The 21236-nt window shown below is 65.8% G+C and overlaps 2 protein-coding genes across 2 annotated transcripts; both read left to right on the top strand.

Moving 5' to 3' along the window:
* Positions 1 to 11187: 11187 nt before the first annotated feature.
* Positions 11188 to 14475, top strand: SYT8 (synaptotagmin 8). The gene is given in 6 exon segments (XM_032641702.1): positions 11188 to 13035; positions 13151 to 13186; positions 13189 to 13458; positions 13661 to 13791; positions 13916 to 14083; positions 14221 to 14475. Coding segments are annotated over 6 exon segments (783 nt in total). The 5' UTR covers positions 11188 to 12941; the 3' UTR covers positions 14305 to 14475.
* Positions 14476 to 14629: 154 nt separating this feature from the next.
* On the top strand, positions 14630 to 18973 carry TNNI2 (troponin I2, fast skeletal type). The gene is made up of 8 exons (XM_032641703.1): positions 14630 to 14718; positions 17144 to 17173; positions 17345 to 17351; positions 17858 to 17899; positions 17997 to 18125; positions 18271 to 18360; positions 18459 to 18635; positions 18804 to 18973. Exons 2-8 carry the CDS (start codon positions 17166 to 17168, stop codon positions 18897 to 18899), a joined length of 549 nt encoding a protein of 182 aa, XP_032497594.1. The 5' UTR covers positions 14630 to 14718; positions 17144 to 17165; the 3' UTR covers positions 18900 to 18973.
* The last annotated feature ends 2263 nt before the right edge of the window (positions 18974 to 21236 follow it).

Below are 21236 nucleotides of genomic sequence, written 5' to 3'. Positions count from 1 at the left end.
TCCCCAGTGTTGGACACCTTCAGCTGACGAGGCCCAGATATCTTTATCCAACAAACTTGTGGGGGATCTGGGGCTTGAGGGGCCCCATTCCAGGTGTTGGAAGGCTTCTGGGAGAATTCCCTGTCAATGGTTACTTACATATGGACACCCCCGCCCCAGACCATCAGAAGCCTTGTGCACAAGCTCCCATGCCCAGCCCTCAAGATGGACTCAGCGAGAAGGAAGGAGGGAGGGAAGGAGGAAAGGAGGAAAGGAGGAAAGGGAAGAATGGCAAAATGGATGGATGGATGGAGGATGGATAGATGGGTGATGGCTGGAGGATGGCTGGAGGATGGATGGATGATGGATGGAGGATGGATGGAGGATGGATGGATGATGGATGGAGGATGGATGGATGGAGGATGGATGGGTAGATGGATAGATGGATGGATGATGGATGGAGGATGGATGGATGAAGGATGGATGGATGGATGGATGATGGATGGAGGATGGATGGAGGATGGATGGATGATGGATGGAGGATGGATGGATGGAGGATGGATGGATGGAGGATGGATGGGTGGATGGATAGATGGATGGATGATGGATGGAGGATGGATGGAGGATGGATGGATGATGGATGGAGGATGGATGGATGTGTGGATGATGGATGGTTGGAGGAATGGGTGAATGCATGGATGGATGGGTGAATGGCAGGATGGGTCGGTGGATGGATGAATAGATAGATGGGAAGGTGGGTAGGTGGGTGGGCGGGTGGATAGATGGAAGATGGTTGGAGGGATAGATATACACATGCATACAGAGAGTGTGGCGTGGGTGACTGATTGTTAAGGACCGACAGAGGATGGAGGAGATAACAGACATGAACACCTAGGCAGACACAGCCCAGGGGTGTGGTGAATATGCACCGGTAGGAAGAGCCACTAAAGCTCCCAGTACCTTTCTCAGTTCTCCCCACGAGGTAACTCGTTTAATTCCCAGCAGCCCTCAGAGGGGGCCTCTGCTATTCTTCCCAGTTACAGAGGAGGAAAGCGGGATGTGGAATGGCTACCCAGCTAGCTCAGGGTCACAGGCTACAGGATGAGGAACCCGTACCAAGTGTTTCCAGGCACCGAGCTGAGACCCACAGAAGCACAGGGGTTACGCAGGCCCCCAGAGGTCAGATGGAGCCACAGACACGGGGATGGGATCAGCCTGGGACAGACCCACCGTGCACAGAAGTAGCCCAACACACGTGGGAGCAGTCGGGGAGCCCAGGAGCCGGGCAGACCCACAGAGGGGCCCTCAAAATCAGGGCCCCCGGTGGGGGGCCCACACATGCAGACCATAGACCCCAGGTAGGTCAGTTCCCAGGATCCCAGGGCAGTGACTGAGCGGGTCTGTGGAGGTGCTCATTGGGGAACCTTTCCGGCCCCACGCCCCTTGTCGTCTAGCTCTGCCCACACCTAGGCCAGTGGGAGGTGGCCGAGAATGACCAGGGCTTCTGGTCCCCAAGAGCCGACTGAGCTGGCCAGCAGCAGGTAACAAGTCTCACCTGAAAACCTCTGAAGCCAGCAGCCTCCAGCCCCCACTCCCACCCTCCCAGGCCTAGGAGCCACAGCCCTGGGCCCCTGCAGGGCGGGCGGGGTCTGAGGTCGGCCCCAACGCCTCTCCAAGGGTCGGCCCTGAGCCTCGGGGCGGGGCGGGGCGGGCGGGGGTGCGCCTGTGTTCCTGTATTTAGGTACCCTGTTTCCCAAACCTGCAGCCTCACCAGGAACCATCCCTGCTTTAGCTAATGCTACAGCACTCCGTCCTGGGGCCACAGCCCTGCTGGATTTGCACTTCCTGCCTCTGTACTGAGCATGTGAGGGTCCTTCTGCCAGGAATGCCCGCCCCCCTCCCTAGGATGCCCACCAACTCCATCCCCAACTCCTTTCCCCCTGGCGCAGGGCAGGCCTCTCCTCCCTCCCGTGGGCAATCGGCACCCCTAGCCCAGCGCCCCCGACCCCACCTCTATCTGCGCCCCCAGGAGAGGACGAGCTGCCCTGTGGGGTGGGTCTGCTTAGATCCTGGGAGGCCCTTTCCCCAAGGTCAGGATCAGCGTGGAGGCCCTTTTCGCTGTCTGGGTCCAGTCTAGGAGAGGGCAGCGAGGAGGGAGAGGCCCAAGGGGCGGGCATGGAAGGCTGCCCTGGAGGGGGCAGCACCCCTCCCCAGGCCAGGGACGCTCCAGGCCCTCAGCCTTCAGTGCAGTGGGCACAGGCCCTGTGGTCAGAGGCAGGGGGCTAGGCCGCTGGGCTGGGTGGGGCTGGGCAGAGGGTGCCCGGAGGAGGAGCGTGCCCAGCCTCTCCCCCGTGCTGCTGGGCAAGGCTGGCTCTGGACCAGGTGCTGGCCGCATCGGGCCCCATGTGCTCTGCTTGGGGCCCAGGGCCGTGGCCCAGTGGTTGGTTAAGAGCAGAGAGGGAGGCAGCCAGCCCCCAGCCCGCAGCCTGAGCCCTGCAGGAAAACGCTGGGCAGCCCGGCCAGTGTCCACTGGTGCCCAGGGCTGGGGCAGCACCTGCAGAGGACCCTGTGTGTGACTGCCCAGCAGGGCAGTGAGGGTGCTTGGGAGCCGGTGGCCACTGTGGAACCAAGACTCCCTCCCCCCCATGGCGGGTGTGGCTGAGACAGTGCGGGGGCAGAGGGACACGCTGCCCCAGGCGTGCGGGGTCCCCAGGGGTGCTGACGTGGCCTCCTGAGAGCTCCCGGAGAGAGGGAGCATGCATGCGTGTGTTACGTGCGTGCATGTGTGCGTGTGTACATGCATGTGTGTGTGCGCCGGCGTGTGTACTCGCCCACGCCCGCAGGTGCGGGGAGTCACCCGCACAGCCTGGCAGGAGCCTGCAGGATCCGAGGGCCCCGCTTGGGTGCGTGGCGGCAGCTTCGTGACAGGGGGAAGGGGGGCCGTTCCGCCCCTCCAGGCCTGGTCCACAGGCAGCCCAAGGCCCACGCTCCCCTCCCACCTGGCCCCGCAGTTGCCCGGGCGCCCACCTCTCTGCCTTCGCCCCCACCCGCACCTTTGTCCTCACAGCTCCTCCAGCCCCACACATTGCTCTGCCTCGGCCCTGACCCCGTGTCCCCAGGGCTGTGGGCTGATGGCCTTTGTACCCCGTTGGAAGGTCCTGGCTGGTCCCCAGCCTGTCCTGGGGCCCAGGCGCCGGGTGATGTCCTTGTGCATCCCTGGTTCCCTTCTCCTCTGTCCCGGCCACACAGTGACTCCACTGGTGGCCTTTGAGGCCTTGGTGTGACCCTCTGAGTGAGCGTCTGGGGTACGATCTGAGGTCAGGGAGCTAAAGCTCTTTCCCAGGTGATTGTGGGTCTCCCGGGGCCCCAGCAAGCCCTGGCCAGAGCTTGTCTGGGGAGGCGGGGGCCCCAGGGTGGAGAGCTGCTCACAACGGGCCTCAGTTCGGGGGCTTCTGCGCAGACCAGGCCCTCAGGGTGGGGGGCCTTTTAGCCAGTAAGAGGGTCGCATCCTGGCGATTCTGTGGGGAGGGGCCCAGGATGGAGGGCCTTGAGCAGTTGGGGTCCCAGGACTGGCCTCTGGGAGAAGGGGGGTCAGACCTTGGACCGCGCGTGGAGGGGGCCCAACACGAGGCCTGTGTACGGAAGGGGGCGCCCAAACGCCTGTCAGGGCGGCTGGCAAGGGGCTGGGCAGGAGGCAGGCGGGTGGAGCCAGGCGGCGGGAGGGAGCCCGGGGTCCCCGGAGCAGGAGGTCAGGCCTCCTCCAGGAGCGGCCAGCGGACAGCAGGGGGAGCTTGGAACCGGCTGATCTTGGCTCTGCCGGACCACCCGGCCACCTCGGCCCGGGCCTGCCACTCTGGCCTCCCAGGCGAAGTCGCTGATGGGCCGTTCAGTCCTCTCAGGCCACTCGTGGCCCTGGGGGTGACCGCCTAGAAGGCCGAGAAAGGCCCACGAGAGGGCACCTGCAGGGAGCGGATCCTAGGTGGTCCAGGGCGTAACTCAGTCACCTGTAGAAGGAGCAGGGGGCCTGGTCAGGGTCCTGCAGAGACCAGCTGCACTCGGGAAGAGAGGGCAGGGACCTCACAGCAGCCTCACGGGCCCCTCAAACCCAAGTGGGGACGGGAGGGGCGTGCAGCAGGCTTCCGGGTGGCCGCGAGCCCCCAGACCTGGTTCGGATGGCCTCTCTGGAGCTGCGGGGGGACTGGGGTGGGAGCAGGGGACCGCTGGGCGGCCCAGCTGTGCCCTAATTCTCTGTTGTGAGTCCTCATGACGTGGTGGGGTCCCCACAGAGAGATGTCCAGTCACCTCAGGCTCGGGGGCCCCTAGCCGCTGTGCCCGTGTGGCAGGTGCCTCCCAGCAGCCCAGGGACCCGAGACGTGACCGAGAAGAGGGCCACTGGCTACAGAGCTGTCCCTGGCAGTGACGCATCGCACACCCGTCTGGGCCCCACCTGCACTCACAGAGCATGGCCCAGGCCCTGGCGTCCGGGCCTGTGGTGCCCACCAGGCCGGGTTCAGTGTGGCCCACCCGCCGACCAACATGCAGGGAAGCCTCGGATGCCCCCACCAACCCCCCAGGCCTGCTTGAAAGGGGCTCCCGTGCATCTAGCCAGAAAGCCCGGTGGGCCCAGGGCAGCCCTGGGGAGCCTGCGGAGGGGCGGGGTTGGAAGGCTGGCAGCTGGTCCCTGAGCTCCAAGTGAGCGGCCCCACGGAGAGCAGAACTGGCCTGGACGGCAGGGGTCGGGGGAGCCAGGGGCCCTTCAACCCGGGGGGACGCCCGGACCTCTGGATCCCGAGAGAGGGGACCCTGCCCGGAAGGCGCTCCCAGAGAATACACCAGCCCCCCACCTGGAGAGCCTGGACAGCCCCCTTCACAGGCGGAGAGCCTGCACAGCCTTCCATCCCACCCTCGAGAGCCTGGACTGGGCCCCTCGCACGGGGCCCTAGAGGGCAGGGCTCAGGTCCCGGCACCCACAGGGACTTCTGGGAAGCTGCGGTGCTCCCTGACCCCCAGGAACCCCCTGGGCAGGAAGTGGTCACATTCGCACAGCCTCACATCCTGATACGAGGTGGGGGACAGTGGAGCCAGCCCCAGCCAGAGTCTGACGGGGAAGGGGCGCTGGAGCCAGGGGCCCTTCCCCCGGGGGCTTTCATAGAACCGAGGTGGCGAGGTAGTCAGCCAGCCCCTGGCGGGCGTCATGGCAGGGGGACAGGGGTCTGCAGCCACCAGAGGTGGCATTCCACTCTACCCGCCTCTGCTCCCCACTCTGGCCTGGGACCCTGGGACCCTGCCCCAAGCTGAGGTGGATTGTCTTTCAGCCAGGATGCCCCCACCCTTCCTGTCCGGGCAGCCGGCGGGTGGGCTGCAGGGCCGCCTGGGCAGGAACCGCCAGGCACGGTGGAGGGGTCTGGAATGTGCGCTCAGCCGTTGGCAGCCTGTCCAGGACACGCACCGTGTAGGGAAGGCTTTGATCGCCTGCTCCCAAACCGAGGGTCCCCAGTCTCCCCTCTACATGTGCGACCCCGCCCCGGGTCATTCCCCAGCCCTGCCCCCACTCGCCGCTAGTGCCAGCAATCCCGGGGTTTGCGTTGGCTTTCAGCCAAACCCCGGAATGTGCCTCCTGGCTGCACGGCAGCTGTTCCTGGAACTGGGGTGACAAAGCACAGACTGTCTTGGAGACGTGGGCGGACAGGGTTCAGCCTGCCCAGAGCCACGCATGAATAGGGCACAGAGACGCTGGGGTGAGGATGAATGGGCTCACAGAGGCCCAGACACCCGTGAATGGGCACCAGGAGTCCAAAGACGCAGTGGAACTTGGATCTGGCCACAGGGGGCCCGAGACCTGGGACGCGGGCCTACGTGAGGTGTGGGATGTAAGCCACCAAGGGTCCCTACTGCTAAGATCCCCAATGAATGGCGAACAGAGCACCCCAAAACTCAGACTCAAGGGCACACATGACTCAGGCACTCAGGAGTGGGGTGCAGGCTGCAAGGCCCAGAAAACCAGGTGAGCGCTGACATTCACAGTCAAAGGGCATCCCGGGGACTTGGAAGCGGGGTGGGGGGGCGGTACGAGGCATTGGCTATTCATCATCACAGGTGTGCAAGGACCCAGAGCCTTCCATGAACGGGGTTCACATCCTTCAGATGCTCCAGGGATCGGGGAGACTTCAGACACCCAAGGAAGGGGTCTAGGACCCTTGGACGCTTGCATGGCAAGGAGCAGCCTGCCTGGAGTCCCACGTGAGCCCAGTGGAGACGCCGGGGCGAGGACAGATAGACTCACAGAGGCCCAGACACCCATGAACGGGCACCGGGCATCCAAAGATGCGGTGGAACTTGGAACCGGCCACCAGGGGCCCGAGACCCGGGATGTGGGCCTACGTGAGCGGCAGGTGGTGGGGTGTAGGCCGCTCAGGACCGTGATGAATGGGATTCAGGCAACTAGAGAAGAGAACGTGGGAACTGGAGGGTGCCCGTAGCCCGACACTCTGAAGGGTGGGGCACGCCGATGCCTGGAGGATGGGGGGTGGACCGCACAGAGGCCCTGGAAACTGGGGGGCAGGGTACCTGTCAGGTTGACAGCTGGAGTCCTTGTCACCGTGGTGACCAGAGGAGCGGGGTACAGGCTGCCCAGATACTCAGAAAACCGTGGACCAGGACCTTACAACGGAGCCATGGGTTCCTGGGGCCTGAGGCTTTACGGGGAAAGGGTACAGACTGCAGCTAGACCCAGAGGGTGGGGGGCGAGCGGTCTGGACTCAAAACAGACGAAAGCGGGGACTCCAGAGCTGAGGGTGATGGGTGCCTGGCCCCATCTATTCAGATGAATGAGGTTAGAGTCGTCGGCCTCAGGTGAGCTGGGTGCAGAGACAGGGAGTTACCAGCCCCCCTGAGGACCTGCATACACAGAATTCGGGGGGTGGGGTGCCAGCGGCACCATCTGAGATTCTGAGACTGGGCCCCCAGACCCTCACGTGGAGGAGTGGGACTCAGCTCGTCTCATGGGGCTGGGCTGTCTCGGCCAGGGTTCCAGTGCCTGGGACCCCTGGCCCCCAGAAACTCAGATGCCGTGTCCACGTTGCCCTGATGCCCAGACAAGTGGGGGGCCACGCCCCCAGTTTCTCAGTCAGATGGGCATAGATCATCAGGGTGACAGAAGGCAAAGACTGGATGACGAGGAAGCCACCCTCATTCTCCAGGGAATGGGGTACACGCCCCAGGGCCCCACGAACAGAGCCTGCAAGGACTCGGTCACTGAGGTGTCCCTAGGCATCTTAAGGGGTTGTGGACTGGGCAATTCAACTCCCGAGCAGAGTGGGGTACGGGGCCTCAGACACTCCACTAGTGGGTTAGAGGACCCTGATACTCCAAATATTGGGGTCCAGGATCCAGACATTCACACTAATGGGTACAGAACCCAGACACTCCAACTATTGGGGTACTGGACCCAGGCACTTAGACTAATGGGGGTACAGGACACAGTCCAATTATTGGGGTATAGGACCCAGACACTTAGACTAATGGGAGGTATAGGACCCAGACACTCCAATTAATGGGGCACAGGACTCAGACACTCCTACTATTGGGGTACTGGACCCAGACACTCCAACTATTGGGGTACAGGACCCAGATACTCCACTAGTGGGGTACAGGACCCACACACCCAGACTCATGGGGTAGGACCCAGACATGTGTTGGGTGGGGGTCCAGCTCTTGGGAAGCATAGGTACAGCCCCAGACACCTGGCCGTAGGGCTGCAGGTGCCCAGCTTGGGAATGAATAGCACATAGAGACAAGGATGAACGGGATACACATGGGGGTGGGGGTGGCGGGGAGGGGTGGATGGGGCACAGGACATCCAAAACCACAGCAGCGAGGCCGCGGGCCCTGACCTGGCACTCAGGCCTATGTGAGACGTGTCAGGGGGCATTCAGCACCCAGGAGCCCCACAAATGGGTACAGACTTTCCAGGAACCAGGTGACCACAGAACAGAGTCCTGGTGTCCAGACTAGCGGGGAGCATGCCCCCGGCACCTTGGGTACGAGGCGAGAGGCTGCCGGAAGTTCAGATGGTCAGGTGTGTCTCCAGGTATCCGCAGGAGTGGGGAAAAGATGCTCTGACAGCAGGGGTGCCCCGATGAATAGATACCGCAAGAGAAGGTGAATGGGTGCACCCAAAGGTGCAGAGGAACCAGGTCCCGGCCAGCAGGGTCCCAGAGGCCCTTGGGAGAGGCAGTCAAAGCGGGGAGGGTGCAAGCGGCCCCAGGAGGGACCCTGAGGCCTGGGTCACGGAGAACCCCAGGTCTCTGACGTGAGTGCTGGTGAATGGCTTACACACTACACGTGCAGCCAGACGATGGGGTATGTGTTCCCCCAGTCTCCAGGTGAATGGGGTATAATTCACGCAGATACTCCAAGAAGAGGGATTTGCATCCCATGGAGATCCAGACTCGCAGCCACCAGGCAGACCTCCGGAAGATGGAGAGAAGCTCAGGGAACCAGCACTGCGATACCGACACTCAGAGGAGGGTGCTCACACGGGTGACAGGGCGCAGGCTCCTCAGAAGTCCACATGATGTGTACAGGTCCCCCAACACTCCAACGATGGGGCACAGGTGCTCGGATGAAGAGGGCACGGTGAGCCTGAGGCACGCACAGGCTGGGACCTGGTGAGTGGGCATGGGGTGCCCCAGTCCTCGGAGACTGTGGCAGGCCGAGCGCCCGCTCCCGGGCCCCGCTACACAGGGCGCCCCAGCTGAGCGGGATGTGGCAGCCGGGTCAGCGCGGGCAGGGTGCACGCGTGCCGTCCCAGCACGTCTCACGGTTCCTTGCCAGCAGCTCCCGGCTCCCCCAAGCCGGTGACTGCCATGAGTTCCAACCTCAAACATTCCCCAAGCAACCTCAAAGGAAGCATCCCTGTCCAGGAGCCCCGCCAGGGTCTCCATGTGGCTCTTGGCTGCCAAGCCGCCGTCTCGGGGGCCGCAGGGCTGGCCTGGGGCTGGCCTGGGGCTGCCAGCTCTGTTTGGTTTTCCCCTTCCTGCCCTGGAACCTCAGACGCCCGTCTCGCCACGGAGGCGCCCGGATCTGGGGAAAGGCACAAAGGCCCTACACAGTCAGGCTGGGGAGAGTCGCATGCAGGGCAAACGCGCTGTGGGCTGGATCCCGCCGCCCGTGCGCCCCCATCACGCCCACCCACGCACCTCACTCCCGCAGCATGGGAGCCTGCATGCCCGCTGCCCTGCCACAGGCCTCCTCTGCGCCCCAGGACTGTTTAGCTGCCTCTTCTAAACCCCCGTGTCTGGGTGCGATGAGCAGAGGGACCCAGGCCCTTTTTAGGGGAACACGCGTCCCCAGAGCCACGCGTGACCAGCACGCGTGCACATCCCACCTGTCACGTCCCCAAAGCAGCCTCAACCTGGGCTGAGTCTCCCGGGAGTCCTGCCCGACGAGTCCTGCAGGCTGGCTAGCCATTAACCCACTCCGCGGCGGGCCGTCCGTTGATAATGGGTTTGGAGAGACACCCTGACCTGGGTGGGCCACTCAGAGCTGGGCCCCTCCAAACCCAGATGTCCCTGTGACTCGGAACACCTCCCCCCGCCTTGGGGTGTAGAACCTTCACGAACCGAGTCCAGCCCCACCTCCCTCCCTCTGCTTCACCCAAAGGTCAGCTCAGATGGGCCAGTACCTCCTCTGTTAAGGCCTCTAGGAGGGCTCCAGATGCCCCAGTCCCAGGGGACCCCTGCAGGGGGGCCCCCGGGCCGAGACGCTGGGTGCTCCGGTCTCAGGAGGGGCCCTCCTCCCAAGGGAGTTCCCCGACTCCTGATGGCCCGAAGCCCTGCCCCCCCCTCCCCCCACCAAGGAGAGTTTCCCTGGTCACTAGAGGCCAAGCAAAGCCACAGGCTCCGAGCACGGGATCCAGTGCCCAGTGTCCGGGGAGGAAGGCCTGGAGGCCAGGGTGGGGGCACAGGAAGTGCAGGCGTCAGGTGAGAGTGTGTGACACCTGCGGGGGGCTGCCAACCCCAACACTTGGGGGCATCTTGCTCTTTCAGAGGGAGGCCCCAAGAAACTTGGTCCTATCAAAGCATAAAAAATTCCAGTTAGACCAAAGGGGGAAGGGGTCAGTCAGCACTGCTTTGATAGGTACCCAGCTGACAGGGAAGGCCCTCCCCCTGGGAGAGCTGGCATTCCTGACTGGGGAGGGTGCAGGGTGGAATCCAGCATAACTCCGGCAGGTCGGCAGGTCGGCAGGTCGGAGGGCCAGGGCCCAGAGTGAGCAGGGAGAGGTGGAGCTCCTTCCTGGAGAGGTGGAGCTCACTCAGGTCTCCAAGGCCAAGTAGGATGGGCAGGGGGTGGGAGGGGGTGAGAAGGAGGCCGTCCTGCCCGAAGCGAGAGTGGAGCAGGTGGGAGGGAGCCCCGGAGGAGGTGGCTGGGGACTGGGGCTCCATTTAGGAAGGATGCCGGTCCCCCTTTCCTGGGAAGAGCAGCCTTAGCACCTGGAGGTTTTTCCCCAGCTGGCCCACAGAAAGTAGACCCCAGGAGGGACCTCCTGCCGTCTGAGGGGTGGGCACAGGAGGTCCCACCCAGGGGTGGCCCAGGCCAGGAGAGCTTCCAGAGGCATGGCACGGGGACAGGGAGAACCGGGCAGCCCTCACAGGACCTGGAGGGCTGCCCCTGGGGCACCTGCCTGCCGGGGGTGGGGGTGGGGGGGCTCCTGCAAGTTTCCTCCAGGAGCGGGGGCCTGGAGGCTGGACGGTGGCGTAGCTGGGGCCAGTGGGGCAGACGGCGCCACCTGGTGGCGGTGTGCCAGCCGGAACCCTCACCACCACGGGGACAGGGCAGTCCTGAGGGACCCCGCACCTCCCCAGGCTTCAGGGCCCCCCATTGCTTGTGGCTGGTATGCCTAGGGATCCAGGGTCCTCTCGGGTCAGCTCCCAGGCACCCCCTGTGTTTCTGGGGCTCAACCTTCACCAGGCTGGCCTGGGAATCCCGCCAAGCCAGCAGCACCAAATTCCTGTGACTCGATGCCCACTGCACCCCAGCCAAGCCAAGAACAGGACACTAACCGAGCAGGGGTGCGGGGAGAGGCACACACATGCCCACACATGTACACACACACATGCAGAGGCGTGCACACGCAAGCACACGCAGGTACAGGCGTGCACACGTGCGTGCATATGCACAGATGGAAGTTCTGTGAAGACAAATGACAACTGACCCCACATTCTCAACCGTAAGAATCTCGACTGAAGCTATTTTAATTCCAGAGCACACCTAGACTGACATTTCAACAAATGAAGATGGGCTTTCAATCCCACAGGGGCAGCCGGGCCTCTCTGCCCTGACCTCTGGGATGCTCCAGGGACCCCTGCGCACCGTCGCTTCTCAGGCCAGCCCATGCCACCAGCCGCCACCAGGGGCGCTCTACCAGCTGACCTGGGAGTGTCCTTGGGAGGAGGGTGGGCAGTGGCCAGAGGGGCGGCTGAGACACCTGTGAGTCCCCTGAGTGCACCCCACCGCACCACAGGGGCCTCGCCCGGTGGCCCCCCAGCCAGAACCCGCTCCATAATTTGTGGGGCCCAGGCAGGAAACGTACAGCCTCTAGTTCCAAATGGTTAGAACTTTAAGTCGGCTGCAGCAGGCAGTAGAGCAAGCCGGGCCTTCCTTCTGAGCCAGGGCTGGTGCACAGGCCGCCTTGACGTCCCTTCATTGCGTGTGTGGACGCCCCCGGCCTGGCCTCTGCCCTGCTGCGAGCCTCAGATGGCTTTTCCTCCAAAGACCTCAGGGGGACAAGACACGCGCGTTTGCGAGGGAAGGGGAGGCCGAGCTGGGGCCTGGGCCCCCTGCTTTGAGCTGTGGTCCCTCCTGCAAGCAGGTTGGCTTGGTGCTGGCAGTGGGGCATTTATGCTGTGTGCACGGGGGCTGGGGTGGGGTCTCTGAGATCACGGTGGGGCTGCTTCGGTCCCTCCCCACGCTGGCATGCGGGTGGGCAGGGAGCGCAGAGGGGCAGGAATCGGGCTCTGGTGCCTGGTTATTCCTGGACTGGGGCCCGGGCTTGGTCCTTGTGACCTGGCTGCCCGCGCTCCTGGGAAGAAGGGCGGCCGGGGGAGGCTGAGCCACAGAGACTAGCCGTGGGCCCGGGGTCCCAGCGTGCAGGCTGAGCGGGTCCTTGCCAGGCGCGCTCCTCCGGGGGCCCCGGGGTGCAGCCGAGCCGGGCCCACCCTCCTTCCCACCCCGAGCAAGCAGGCGGAGCTCTGAAGGGCAGCGGGGCAGGTAGTAGGCAGGAATGTTCTGGCTGCTCCCAGCTACACCCGCCCCTGCCTGCCCCCACCTCACCGTCCTCCCCGGGCGCCAGGAATGCACCTTCAGCCCGGACTTGCTTGCACGGAATTTCCACAGGCAGCCGACCCCACTCCTCAACCCTCCCGTCCCCCATGACCCTAGCAGAGCCCCTACCCCTCAGGGCCTCCATCCCCAGGCTCCCAGTTGCTCCAGGGCCGGGACCCCACATGTAAACACTCTCCACCTATGTCAGTGGCAAACCATGGTGGGCCCGAGGTCGGGGTGGGGGTGCCGGGATGGGACCCCAGCGGCAACCCCCAGGAGGGCCCGGGGTCCAGGGAGAGAGGTCAGGAGGGAGGGGTCTTCCTGGAGGGAGAGGCCCTGCGGGGAGGAGACAGAGGTCTCCTCTGCGAGGCCTGGCCCGCCTGGCTGGGCGCTAGGGGACGTGGTAGGAGGCCAGGCCTGCAGCAGCTCAGCCCGCACCTTGGCCAAGGCCCAGCGCCCCCCCTACCGTCGGGGCCATTCGGAGCCCTCGCCCCGGCCGCCCCGGGCTGCCTCCTTGCCCAGGCAGACTGAGCTGGCTTCTGCTGGGCAGATGGGAAGGTAGGCAGGGGCCCAAGGGGCCACCCTCACAAGTGACCTGGCTGCCCCGGCCACTTGCTCCAGGCCAGCAGTGAGAGGAGATGAGTCGCCCCCCAGGCCCCCACAGCGCCCGGGCCCCGGCGGGCTCCACGGCTCTACCCGGGCTCATTCCGGACCTGGTCGCCCGGATCCCCTGTGAGTTTTGGGACCTCTGGAAGGGGAGTGGGGATGGCCTGGCTGGGCGGGTGGCAGCCGCTGTCCATGGATGCCTCTCAGGCCCATCTCTGTGCTCCCCCCGCCCCGCCCCCAGGGCTCCGCTGGGTGCTCATAGCCACCGTGGTCGTGGCTGCGTCCTCGTTGTTTCCTGCCTGCTCTGTGCCGTCTTCTGCTGCTGCTGCGGCCGCCACAGGAAGGAGCCCAGAGACGAGGAGGCCGTGGGTCTGGGCAGTGCCCGCAGCACCATCAACACGCACCTGGTGAGAAGCGGGCACCAGCTGGGCCAGTGCCGGGAGGCAGCCCAAGGTCCAGGCTCGGGGGCGAGCTCAGCCCCCAGCATGGTCTGGTCTGCCCAGAGCGGAGGCGGGGGGGGGCCACCTGGCTGGCGAGGCGATGAACAAGGTGAGGGAGGGCGTGGGCTGCGGGAGCCACAGCAGTTCTGGAGGAGGGCAGTGGCAGAGGGGTGGACTCGGGGCAGTTACGGCCGGTCCCGCGGAGCTGAGCTGGGATGTGAGCCCTTCTGGTGCCCTGGCCTGGAGGTTTGACCCATCGTGGACCCGCTGCCTGGGACGCCGGGGCTCTGATGGGGGCACGGTCCCAGCAGCACCTGTCGCCAGCCCCTGTGATACCACCCGGGTGCAGCCAGATGTGGATAAGGTGGAGCCTGGCCCTGGGGGGCCCCAGTAGTGGGAGTGCCTGCAGCTGTCCGTGGAGTATGACTTTGGAAGCCAGGAGGTGAGGGGCCCCGAGGACGTGCGGGATTTTGGAGGGGCGATGGGGGAAGAGTGGGCACTGGGTGCTGGGTGGTGCGGGGCTGACCAGGAAGGGGGCCCTGGCTGAAACACCCCCTGGCTCCTAGATCAAGGTGGGCCTCAGGCAGGCAGCGGACCTGAGGCCCCGGGGCCCAGGCGGCACGGCGGACCCCTACGCCCGCGTCAGCCTCTCCCATGAGGCCGGGTGCAGGCACGAGACGAAGGTGCACCGTGGTACCCTCTGCCCCACGTTCGAAGAGACCTGCTCCTTCCACGTGAGTCGAGGCTGGGTGGCCAGGGGCCTGGGCTGGGCAGTGGGGGCCGCTCACACCCCTCCCCACAGGTCCCCCCCGTGGAGCTGCCCCAGACCGCCCTGCGGGTGCAGATTTTAGACTACAAGCTCTTCTTCCAGCACGAGCTGCCGCTGGGCACCGTGGATCCGCAGCCCGTCCTGGAGCTCTGGCACCCCCTGGGCCCGCCCAGCACGGCGAGGTGAGCCTGCTGACCCCCGGGCTCCAGTCCCGCCCTGCCCGGTGTGCCCGGCGGGGAAGCTGAGGCCCTTCTTGCTGCCCGCAGCCCAAGCAGTTGGGGGAGGTATGCTTCTCGCTCCAGTATGTGCCCGGCTCGGGCCGGCTGACCGTGGTCGTGCTGGAGGCCCGAGGCCTGAGCCCGGTTCTGGCAGGCGAGAGCCGGACCTGCCCCTCCACATGGATGGAGGGAACCCTGTGCTCAGCCCTCAGACCTGGGACGTCCTATGACTCCTTTCACTTGCCCAGAGCCCTATGTGAAGGTCCAGCTTGTGCCAAACCAGAGGAAGTGGAAGAAGAGAAAGACATCTGCCAGGAAGGGCTTGGCCACCCCTTACTTCAACGAGACCTTCACCTTCCTTGTGCCTTTCAGCCAGATCCAGGTGGGCTGCCTGGATGAGGGGGAGGGTGGAACCTTGCTCAGGGCCAAACTGACATCTATCTTTCTCCCCCTCCCACCGCACCTCTGCCTGCCTCTACCCAGAGTGTGGCTCTGGTGCTGGCCGTCTGGGCCTGGGGCCCTCAGTTCCAGGCCAAGCCCGTGAGCAAGGTTCTGCTGGGCGCCCGGGCCTCTGGTCAACCCCTACAGCACTGGGCAGACATGCTGGCCCATGCCTGTCGGCCCAGCACCGCCTGCAGCCGGCCAGGGAGGTGGACCGGGCCCTGGCCTTGCAGCCCCACCTGCGCCTGCCCTTGCCTGGCTCCTGAAAGCAGCCCCGGCCCTCGGTCTCCCTGGGCTGGGCCACGGGTCCCGTGCAGGCTGCCCTGGGGGCCCACCATAATAAACGCCTTCTCACCCATGGCTGTGAGTCCTTCCTGAGCCCCGTGGACACAGCAGGGTCAGGGGCTCCACCGACATCGCCAAGGACAAGGAGAGGGTCTCCTCTCCAGGCTCAGCCAGGCCCTGAGGGCTCTGACCCATGCCTGACCCCTGAGTGAGGGTGAAGGGGCCCTTCCTGGCCCAAGGGGGACGATACTGGGAGATGGGAAGCCCTCCCCATCGGTAGCAGCTGGAGAGTGAGGGACGGGCCCCTGGGGACACAGTGGGCAAGTGGGAGATACTTGGGGGACGGTGACAGTGGACAGAGAGGAACCCAATCACAGGGACCGCCCCAGCGCCCGAGGGGTCCCCAAACCCTCCAGATGGTGACTGTGGGGCGTCCCCTTCATGAGCAGCAGGGGGCAGTAGATGCCTTCAGAAGCCGCCCCAGGCCTTTGGGGGCTCAGCCTGGCCCGGAAAGCAGCTCTAATCCCCACACATCTGGACGGCTTTAGCTCTCCCTGACCCTCCCCATGGCCCGAGAAGCCGGCAGGGCTGGGGCCATGCACCCCAGCTCAGAGGGTGCCAAGTCATGGTTATCCGGATGCCTCTGCTGGGTGGGGGCCCGGGCAGGGGGCGCAGGCCTGGACCGGGGTGAGAAGGGCAGTGCCGGGCCTGCCTGGGGCAGCCAGGCGGGCCCCAGGCCCCCTCGGGTCAGGGAGAGGTTCCCAGGTGGGTGGCGCCGAAATCCTGGGTTTGAAGGATGTGTTCTGAGCTGTGCAGGGAGCTGGCCCGCGGGCAGGGTGGTCCAGGCAAGGCTGCACGTCCGTCCAGGCACCCCCCATCCTGCTCCTGGGTGGGAAGCTGGGATCACGCCCATGGAGGGAAGCCCTGCCCCACAGACCCTGGCCACTGCCTCAGGCCCCAGAGGCCGTGTTTGGGGGTCCTGCCTTGCCCCGGGCCAGCTTGGGGACAGGAGGACATGGCCAGCTCATGCCCGAGACGCCTGCTGGGTTGGAGGGGGCAATAAGAAGCAGAGTGCGAGGCAGCTGCTGTTCCCCGGGGGGCCTGGAGCCCTGGGGAAGCCGAGGAAAGCAGTGTGGATCCTGACTCAGAACAGGTGGGGCCGGGCCGGAGTGACCCCTTGGCTGACCCCTGAGCTGTGCGCCACGGCTGACGAGGCCGTCGTCCTGTCCTCAGGCTCCTTGTAAGATACAAGGGAGGCATCTCGAAGTCATCACTGAGCCCTAAATAGACCAACCCAACCTCATCACCGCCCCCCCGCCCCCCCCCCCCACAACCGAGACTTCTTGGCCTGGATGGCGGCACGCGGCTGGGCCGGGCCAGGCAGCCTGGGCAGGTGGGGAGGTCCCTGTGCCCCCATTGGTCTGAGGAGGGCTCCATGCCCTTTCTGAGCAGGGGCCCAGCCTGGGGGAGGCCATTTATACCCCTCCCCCTGGGCCCACCAGCCCAACTCCCCAGCGCTGCCGCCCGGACGCGAGGTGAGGCCGGCCCGGAGGCCGGGACAGGCACTGCTGGAGCTCGCTTGCAGGAAGACTTCCCGGGGCGGGGGCCTGGGGGCCAGGGCCGCCGCCAGCAGCCTCTCTGGGGGTCTTCCACGGAGCAGGGGGCGAGAGGGAGATGCATCCAGAGGCAGGCTGGGGTGGCGAAGGGGCCCCGGGCAGCACCCCGACGGCCAGGCCTCACCTCTGGGACACGGGAAGGGGGTTTTACGGATTGAGGGACCCCAGGCCCAACTGGCGGGTCGTTTCTTATATGCACTTGGGGCAGAAGCTGAAGGAGCAGAGCTAAAAATAACTGGTCGCTCCCGCGGCACCTGCGATGGCCGGACCGCCCCTCCCTCGGGGACAGCTGCAGCGACTCCAGGCCCGCCTGGGACATTTTGGGAACACTTTCCTCTTACTCCTCCCCTCCCCCGGGGAATTCCAAGAAGTGAACCCCAAGGAGGTGGGGGCTGGGGGGGGTTAATGTGTGGGGCGAGGTGCTGCACCCCCAGAGCTAACACCCCTCCCCTTTCCCTCCCACAGGCTCTAAGCCCAGGACCTCAAGATGGGCGAGTAAGTGTAGCCCCCCAAGCCCGGTGCCCCTGCTGCCCACCCCACTCCCCAATGGGCGAGGGTCTCCGCATCTCCCCGCCAGGCCACCTCCCGCCCGCCCCATCACACAGCCCCGTGGCAGGGCCCTAACCTCGCTTCTCTCTCCCCCCCCCCACCTGCCCCCCGGGACAGTGACGAGGTGAGTACCTGCTTGGGGGTGAAACACGGAGAGGGTGGGACCCCCCAACTCAGGAGAGGGCAGAGGTCGGAGTCCCAAGGCCCAGGGAGGCCGCCCAGCCCTCCCCCTTCTGTGAAAATGCCTCACTGCACCCCCACCTCCCCCAACGGAGACACTGACAAACAGGAAGTGGCTGCCTGGAGCCCCAGTGCTCCCGGAGCAGGGGAAGTGCGGCTGCGGCCTGCTCACCGGGACTCGCTTCTTCTTTCTGAGGGCTGCATCCCCTCCCCCGCCTCCTGGGCCCCGCCAGCATCCCCCTGCCGCAGAAGCACAGCCCCTTCTCCCGACCCCAGTCCTCCCAACCCGAAGGGCCACCGGGGCAAAGGGTCACCGTGCGGCGCCGTGTCCTGGGCCCAGCCTCCCCACCAGGCCCAGGCCCAGCCGCCCCTCGGGCAGGACCCCCTGGCTGGACGGCTGAGCCCCGCCGACCCTGACTCTCCCTCCCGCATCTTCTCCCTGCCCCGCAGAAGCGCAACAGGGCCATCACGGCCCGCAGACAGCACCTGAAGGTAGGTGCGGGCCCGGGGAGGGCCGCCCGGGCGTCTGCAGGCTGGCGTGCCGCAGCCCCTCACCACCGCCTACCCCCCGCCCCTCCAAACCCCCCAGAGCGTCATGCTCCAGATCGCGGCCACGGAGCTGGAGAAGGAGGAGAGCCGCCGGGAGACGGAGAAGCAGAGCTACCTGACTGAGCACTGCCCGCCCCTGCACATTCCCGGCTCCATGGCCGAGGTGCAGGTACCCAGGCCCCCACCCCGCCCACCCGCCCGCTCAGCAGGCCCTGCTCACCGCCCCGTCTCCCCCACGGTCCAGAGGGCAAGCAGGGTGGTCAGGGCGGGCGGAGGCCACCCACCCACCCACGGCACCCGCCCCACCCCCCTAGGAGCTCTGCCAACAGCTGCACGCCAAGATCAACGTGGCCGAGGAGGAGAAGTACGACATGGAGGTGAAGGTGCAGAAGAGTACCAAGGAGGTGAGAGGCCGGGGAGGCGGGCACGGTGCGGGGGGCGCCCGGACCGCGAGGTCTCGGCCTCCGCCGCCTCCCGCCCAGCCTTGCTGCCCGCCCCGCAGCTGGAGGACATGAACCAGAAGCTGTTCGACCTGCGAGGCAAGTTCAAGCGGCCCCCACTGAGAAGGGTGCGCATGTCGGCCGACGCTATGCTCAAGGCGCTGCTGGGCTCCAAGCACAAGGTGTGCATGGACCTCAGGGCCAACCTCAAGCAGGTCAAGAAGGAGGAAACCGAGAAGGTAGGAGGGTCCCCACCGCGCGCCCCGCCTGCCGGGCCGGCTCAGAGCCCACCGCGCGCCCTGCCTGCCGGGCCGGCTCAGATCCCGGATGGGTCTGCCAGGAGGGGACTGGGAGGGGAAGTGAGGCTGGAGGCGGTGGGCCTGAGCCCTCTCCCGGTGCCCCCGCAGGAGCGGGACCTGCGTGACGTGGGAGACTGGAGGAAGAACATCGAGGAAAAGTCGGGCATGGAGGGCCGCAAGAAGATGTTCGAGTCCGAGTCCTAGGCCGCCGCCGCCCGCTCCCGCCCGAGGCCCTCCGAGTCGGGCTCGGCTCCTGTCAATAAAGGATTCCAATCCCCCGACTGCTCTGCTCTGCTCGGGTCCGGCCCTGCCCCAGCCTCTCTGCCCACGGGCCGCCGTGCGAAGGCCTCTGAGACCGGGGACCCTGGGCTGGGGGTGGAGGAGCCACACACGGGCTTCGGGGGACTTCGGCTGGGCTGGGAGGGCCACTGCCAGGGCAGGGACCCCACCCACCCGCCTGCCGCCTGCCGCTGCTTGGTGACGTTGGTGTCAGACCCTGTAAGCTTGGACACAGGTGCCCGGGGCCATGTCAGAGCCAGTTCCCTAGATGACCATTGGTCCATTGTCACTGTCACCATGAAGGTCCCCACAGGGCCCAGAGACCCTGTCCCTGTGGCACAAGTCCAGGCAGGGGCCTCGTGGGCCTGTGTCCCGTGCTCTGTGGGCAGCCCCTTCCTCCCAGGCTGCTCCTCCCCAGACCCCCCGCCCCCGCCACCAGGGGGCACGCGGGGCAGTCCTGGATCAGCTGGCCCTCTGGGGAGTCTTGAGCGCATGGGGCAGGGGCACGCCGGGTAGGGTCCGTGCTCCCACTGGAGACTGATGACAGGCCCAGTTGGCCTGACACCGGGCCCAGTGAGAGGGCTAGCTTCTCCCTTCTGCACGGCCCCCCGCCCTGGCCCACGCCACACATCAAGGAACGATGTGCCCGACAGGCCCAGACACAAATGTCACAGCAAGGCCGCCGTCAGCCTCCCCTGTGAGGGATGATGCCGTGGCCCGCCAAGGTCCTGCGCTCAGATCTTTGGTGGGGAGCCCGAGGAGGCCAGGCTGCCGCCCCTGATGGAGTGGCTGTCCACCCTGCCCTTGCCCTCCAGAGGCCCCAGCGATTGATGTGCCGGGGCCGGAGCCTTGAGCCTCAAGGGACAGACGTCAGCCTGCCCCGCCGGCCTTGGCCAGTGTACTGTTCCCCGGCCCAGCGGCAGCCCAGGGGTCAGCTCCATCCTTCGAGCAGCTCCCCACAGGCCCTGGCTGGGCTCGTCAGGCCCTCGGGCCCAGGCCTGGTGCCTTGGCTGCCTTTCCCGCTCACGGATGCAGGGTAGAGGGGACCCCTCGACGTTCCTGGCTGAGGCTCAGCCCGTGCGGAGTCCAGAGCAGGCAGGGCAGGCAGTGAATTCAAGGAGCGAGTGGGTTTTGGCAGTGAGAGCTGCCAGTGATAGAGGCGGTACCTGCCTCGGACCCGGCAAAGTGAACGGGGCAGCTGCGCCGGGAAAGGGAGCGCGAATCTATGCCCAGGGCCATGGCGGGTGCAGGGATCCCAGGGATGCGGTTCCCACAGGCAGGACCCAACTCGGTCAGATGTGGAAAATGGTCTTCTTTGCAAAAGGCAAGGGAATGTCAAACACAGAACTCCAGTGATCCCCCGGGGTGGGGGCCAAGCCGGGGACAGGTGGGGTGGAAACACGGAAGCAGAAGTAGGTTTGGGAGATGATGTTGTAATTCTTGGGCAGAACAGTGGACTTACGGGTGCTTGTTCCATTTTCCAATGAATGAGTGAAGTGAAAGAGGGCCGTGCAAAGCAAACCAAGGCGGAAACACCTGGCCAGTGCCGCTCGGCCTGGCTCCACGCCCCTCTGCGCCCCTCTGCCACTGCCCTTGCTGGGTGACCTCGGAGTCCCTGCAGCCGTGTGGACGTGGGGCTGAATGGGGCAATTCTGGGCAAGTGCATAGTCCAGCACCTTCTAGAAAGAGCTCTGCAGGGTGGAGAACGGTGGAGGCTGGAGGTGGGAGAGGGGAGAGGGGCCACTGTCACCTCCTGGGGTGGGTGGAAGGCGGTGGTGGATGGAGAGAGATTCGAGAGGCGGAGCCCCCGGGACTTGGTGGACGAGGGAGAAGGGGCACCCAGGCCTGTGCTGAAGGGGAGAGGGCGGAGGGCTGTTCTCCAGGGCAGGAGCCTGGGGCAGATGAGGGGCTGGCTTTGGGCTGAGATTTTGGGGGGCTGGGGAACGTGGCAGTTCCCAGGCACAAACAGCTGGGTGCAGGGGTCCGGGCTGGAGATGGGGTCTGGGCGTCCTCAGACGTGAGTACTGGGCGACGTCCCTGACAAAGGACGGAGCGAGACAGCAACCCCTGGAGGGCGCGAGCTGGACGCAGGGCAGCAGAAGGAGGGCAGCAAAGGTGCAGGGGACACGGCCCGCTCTGTGGGTGATGCTGGAGGTCAGGGAGGGAACGCAGACACAGGAAGCCCCGGGGCATGTGGCTTGGCTGGACTGCGGTGGCAGGCGACGCTGGCGGGCATGCTCCTGCGTGGTGCGGGGCGTATGC

This window comes from Phocoena sinus, chromosome 8 (genome assembly GCF_008692025.1).
Source record: "Phocoena sinus isolate mPhoSin1 chromosome 8, mPhoSin1.pri, whole genome shotgun sequence".
NCBI lineage: Eukaryota > Metazoa > Chordata > Mammalia > Artiodactyla > Phocoenidae > Phocoena > Phocoena sinus.
Note: the sequence above shows the minus strand (reverse complement) of the source record. Positions and strands in the feature narration are given on the sequence as shown.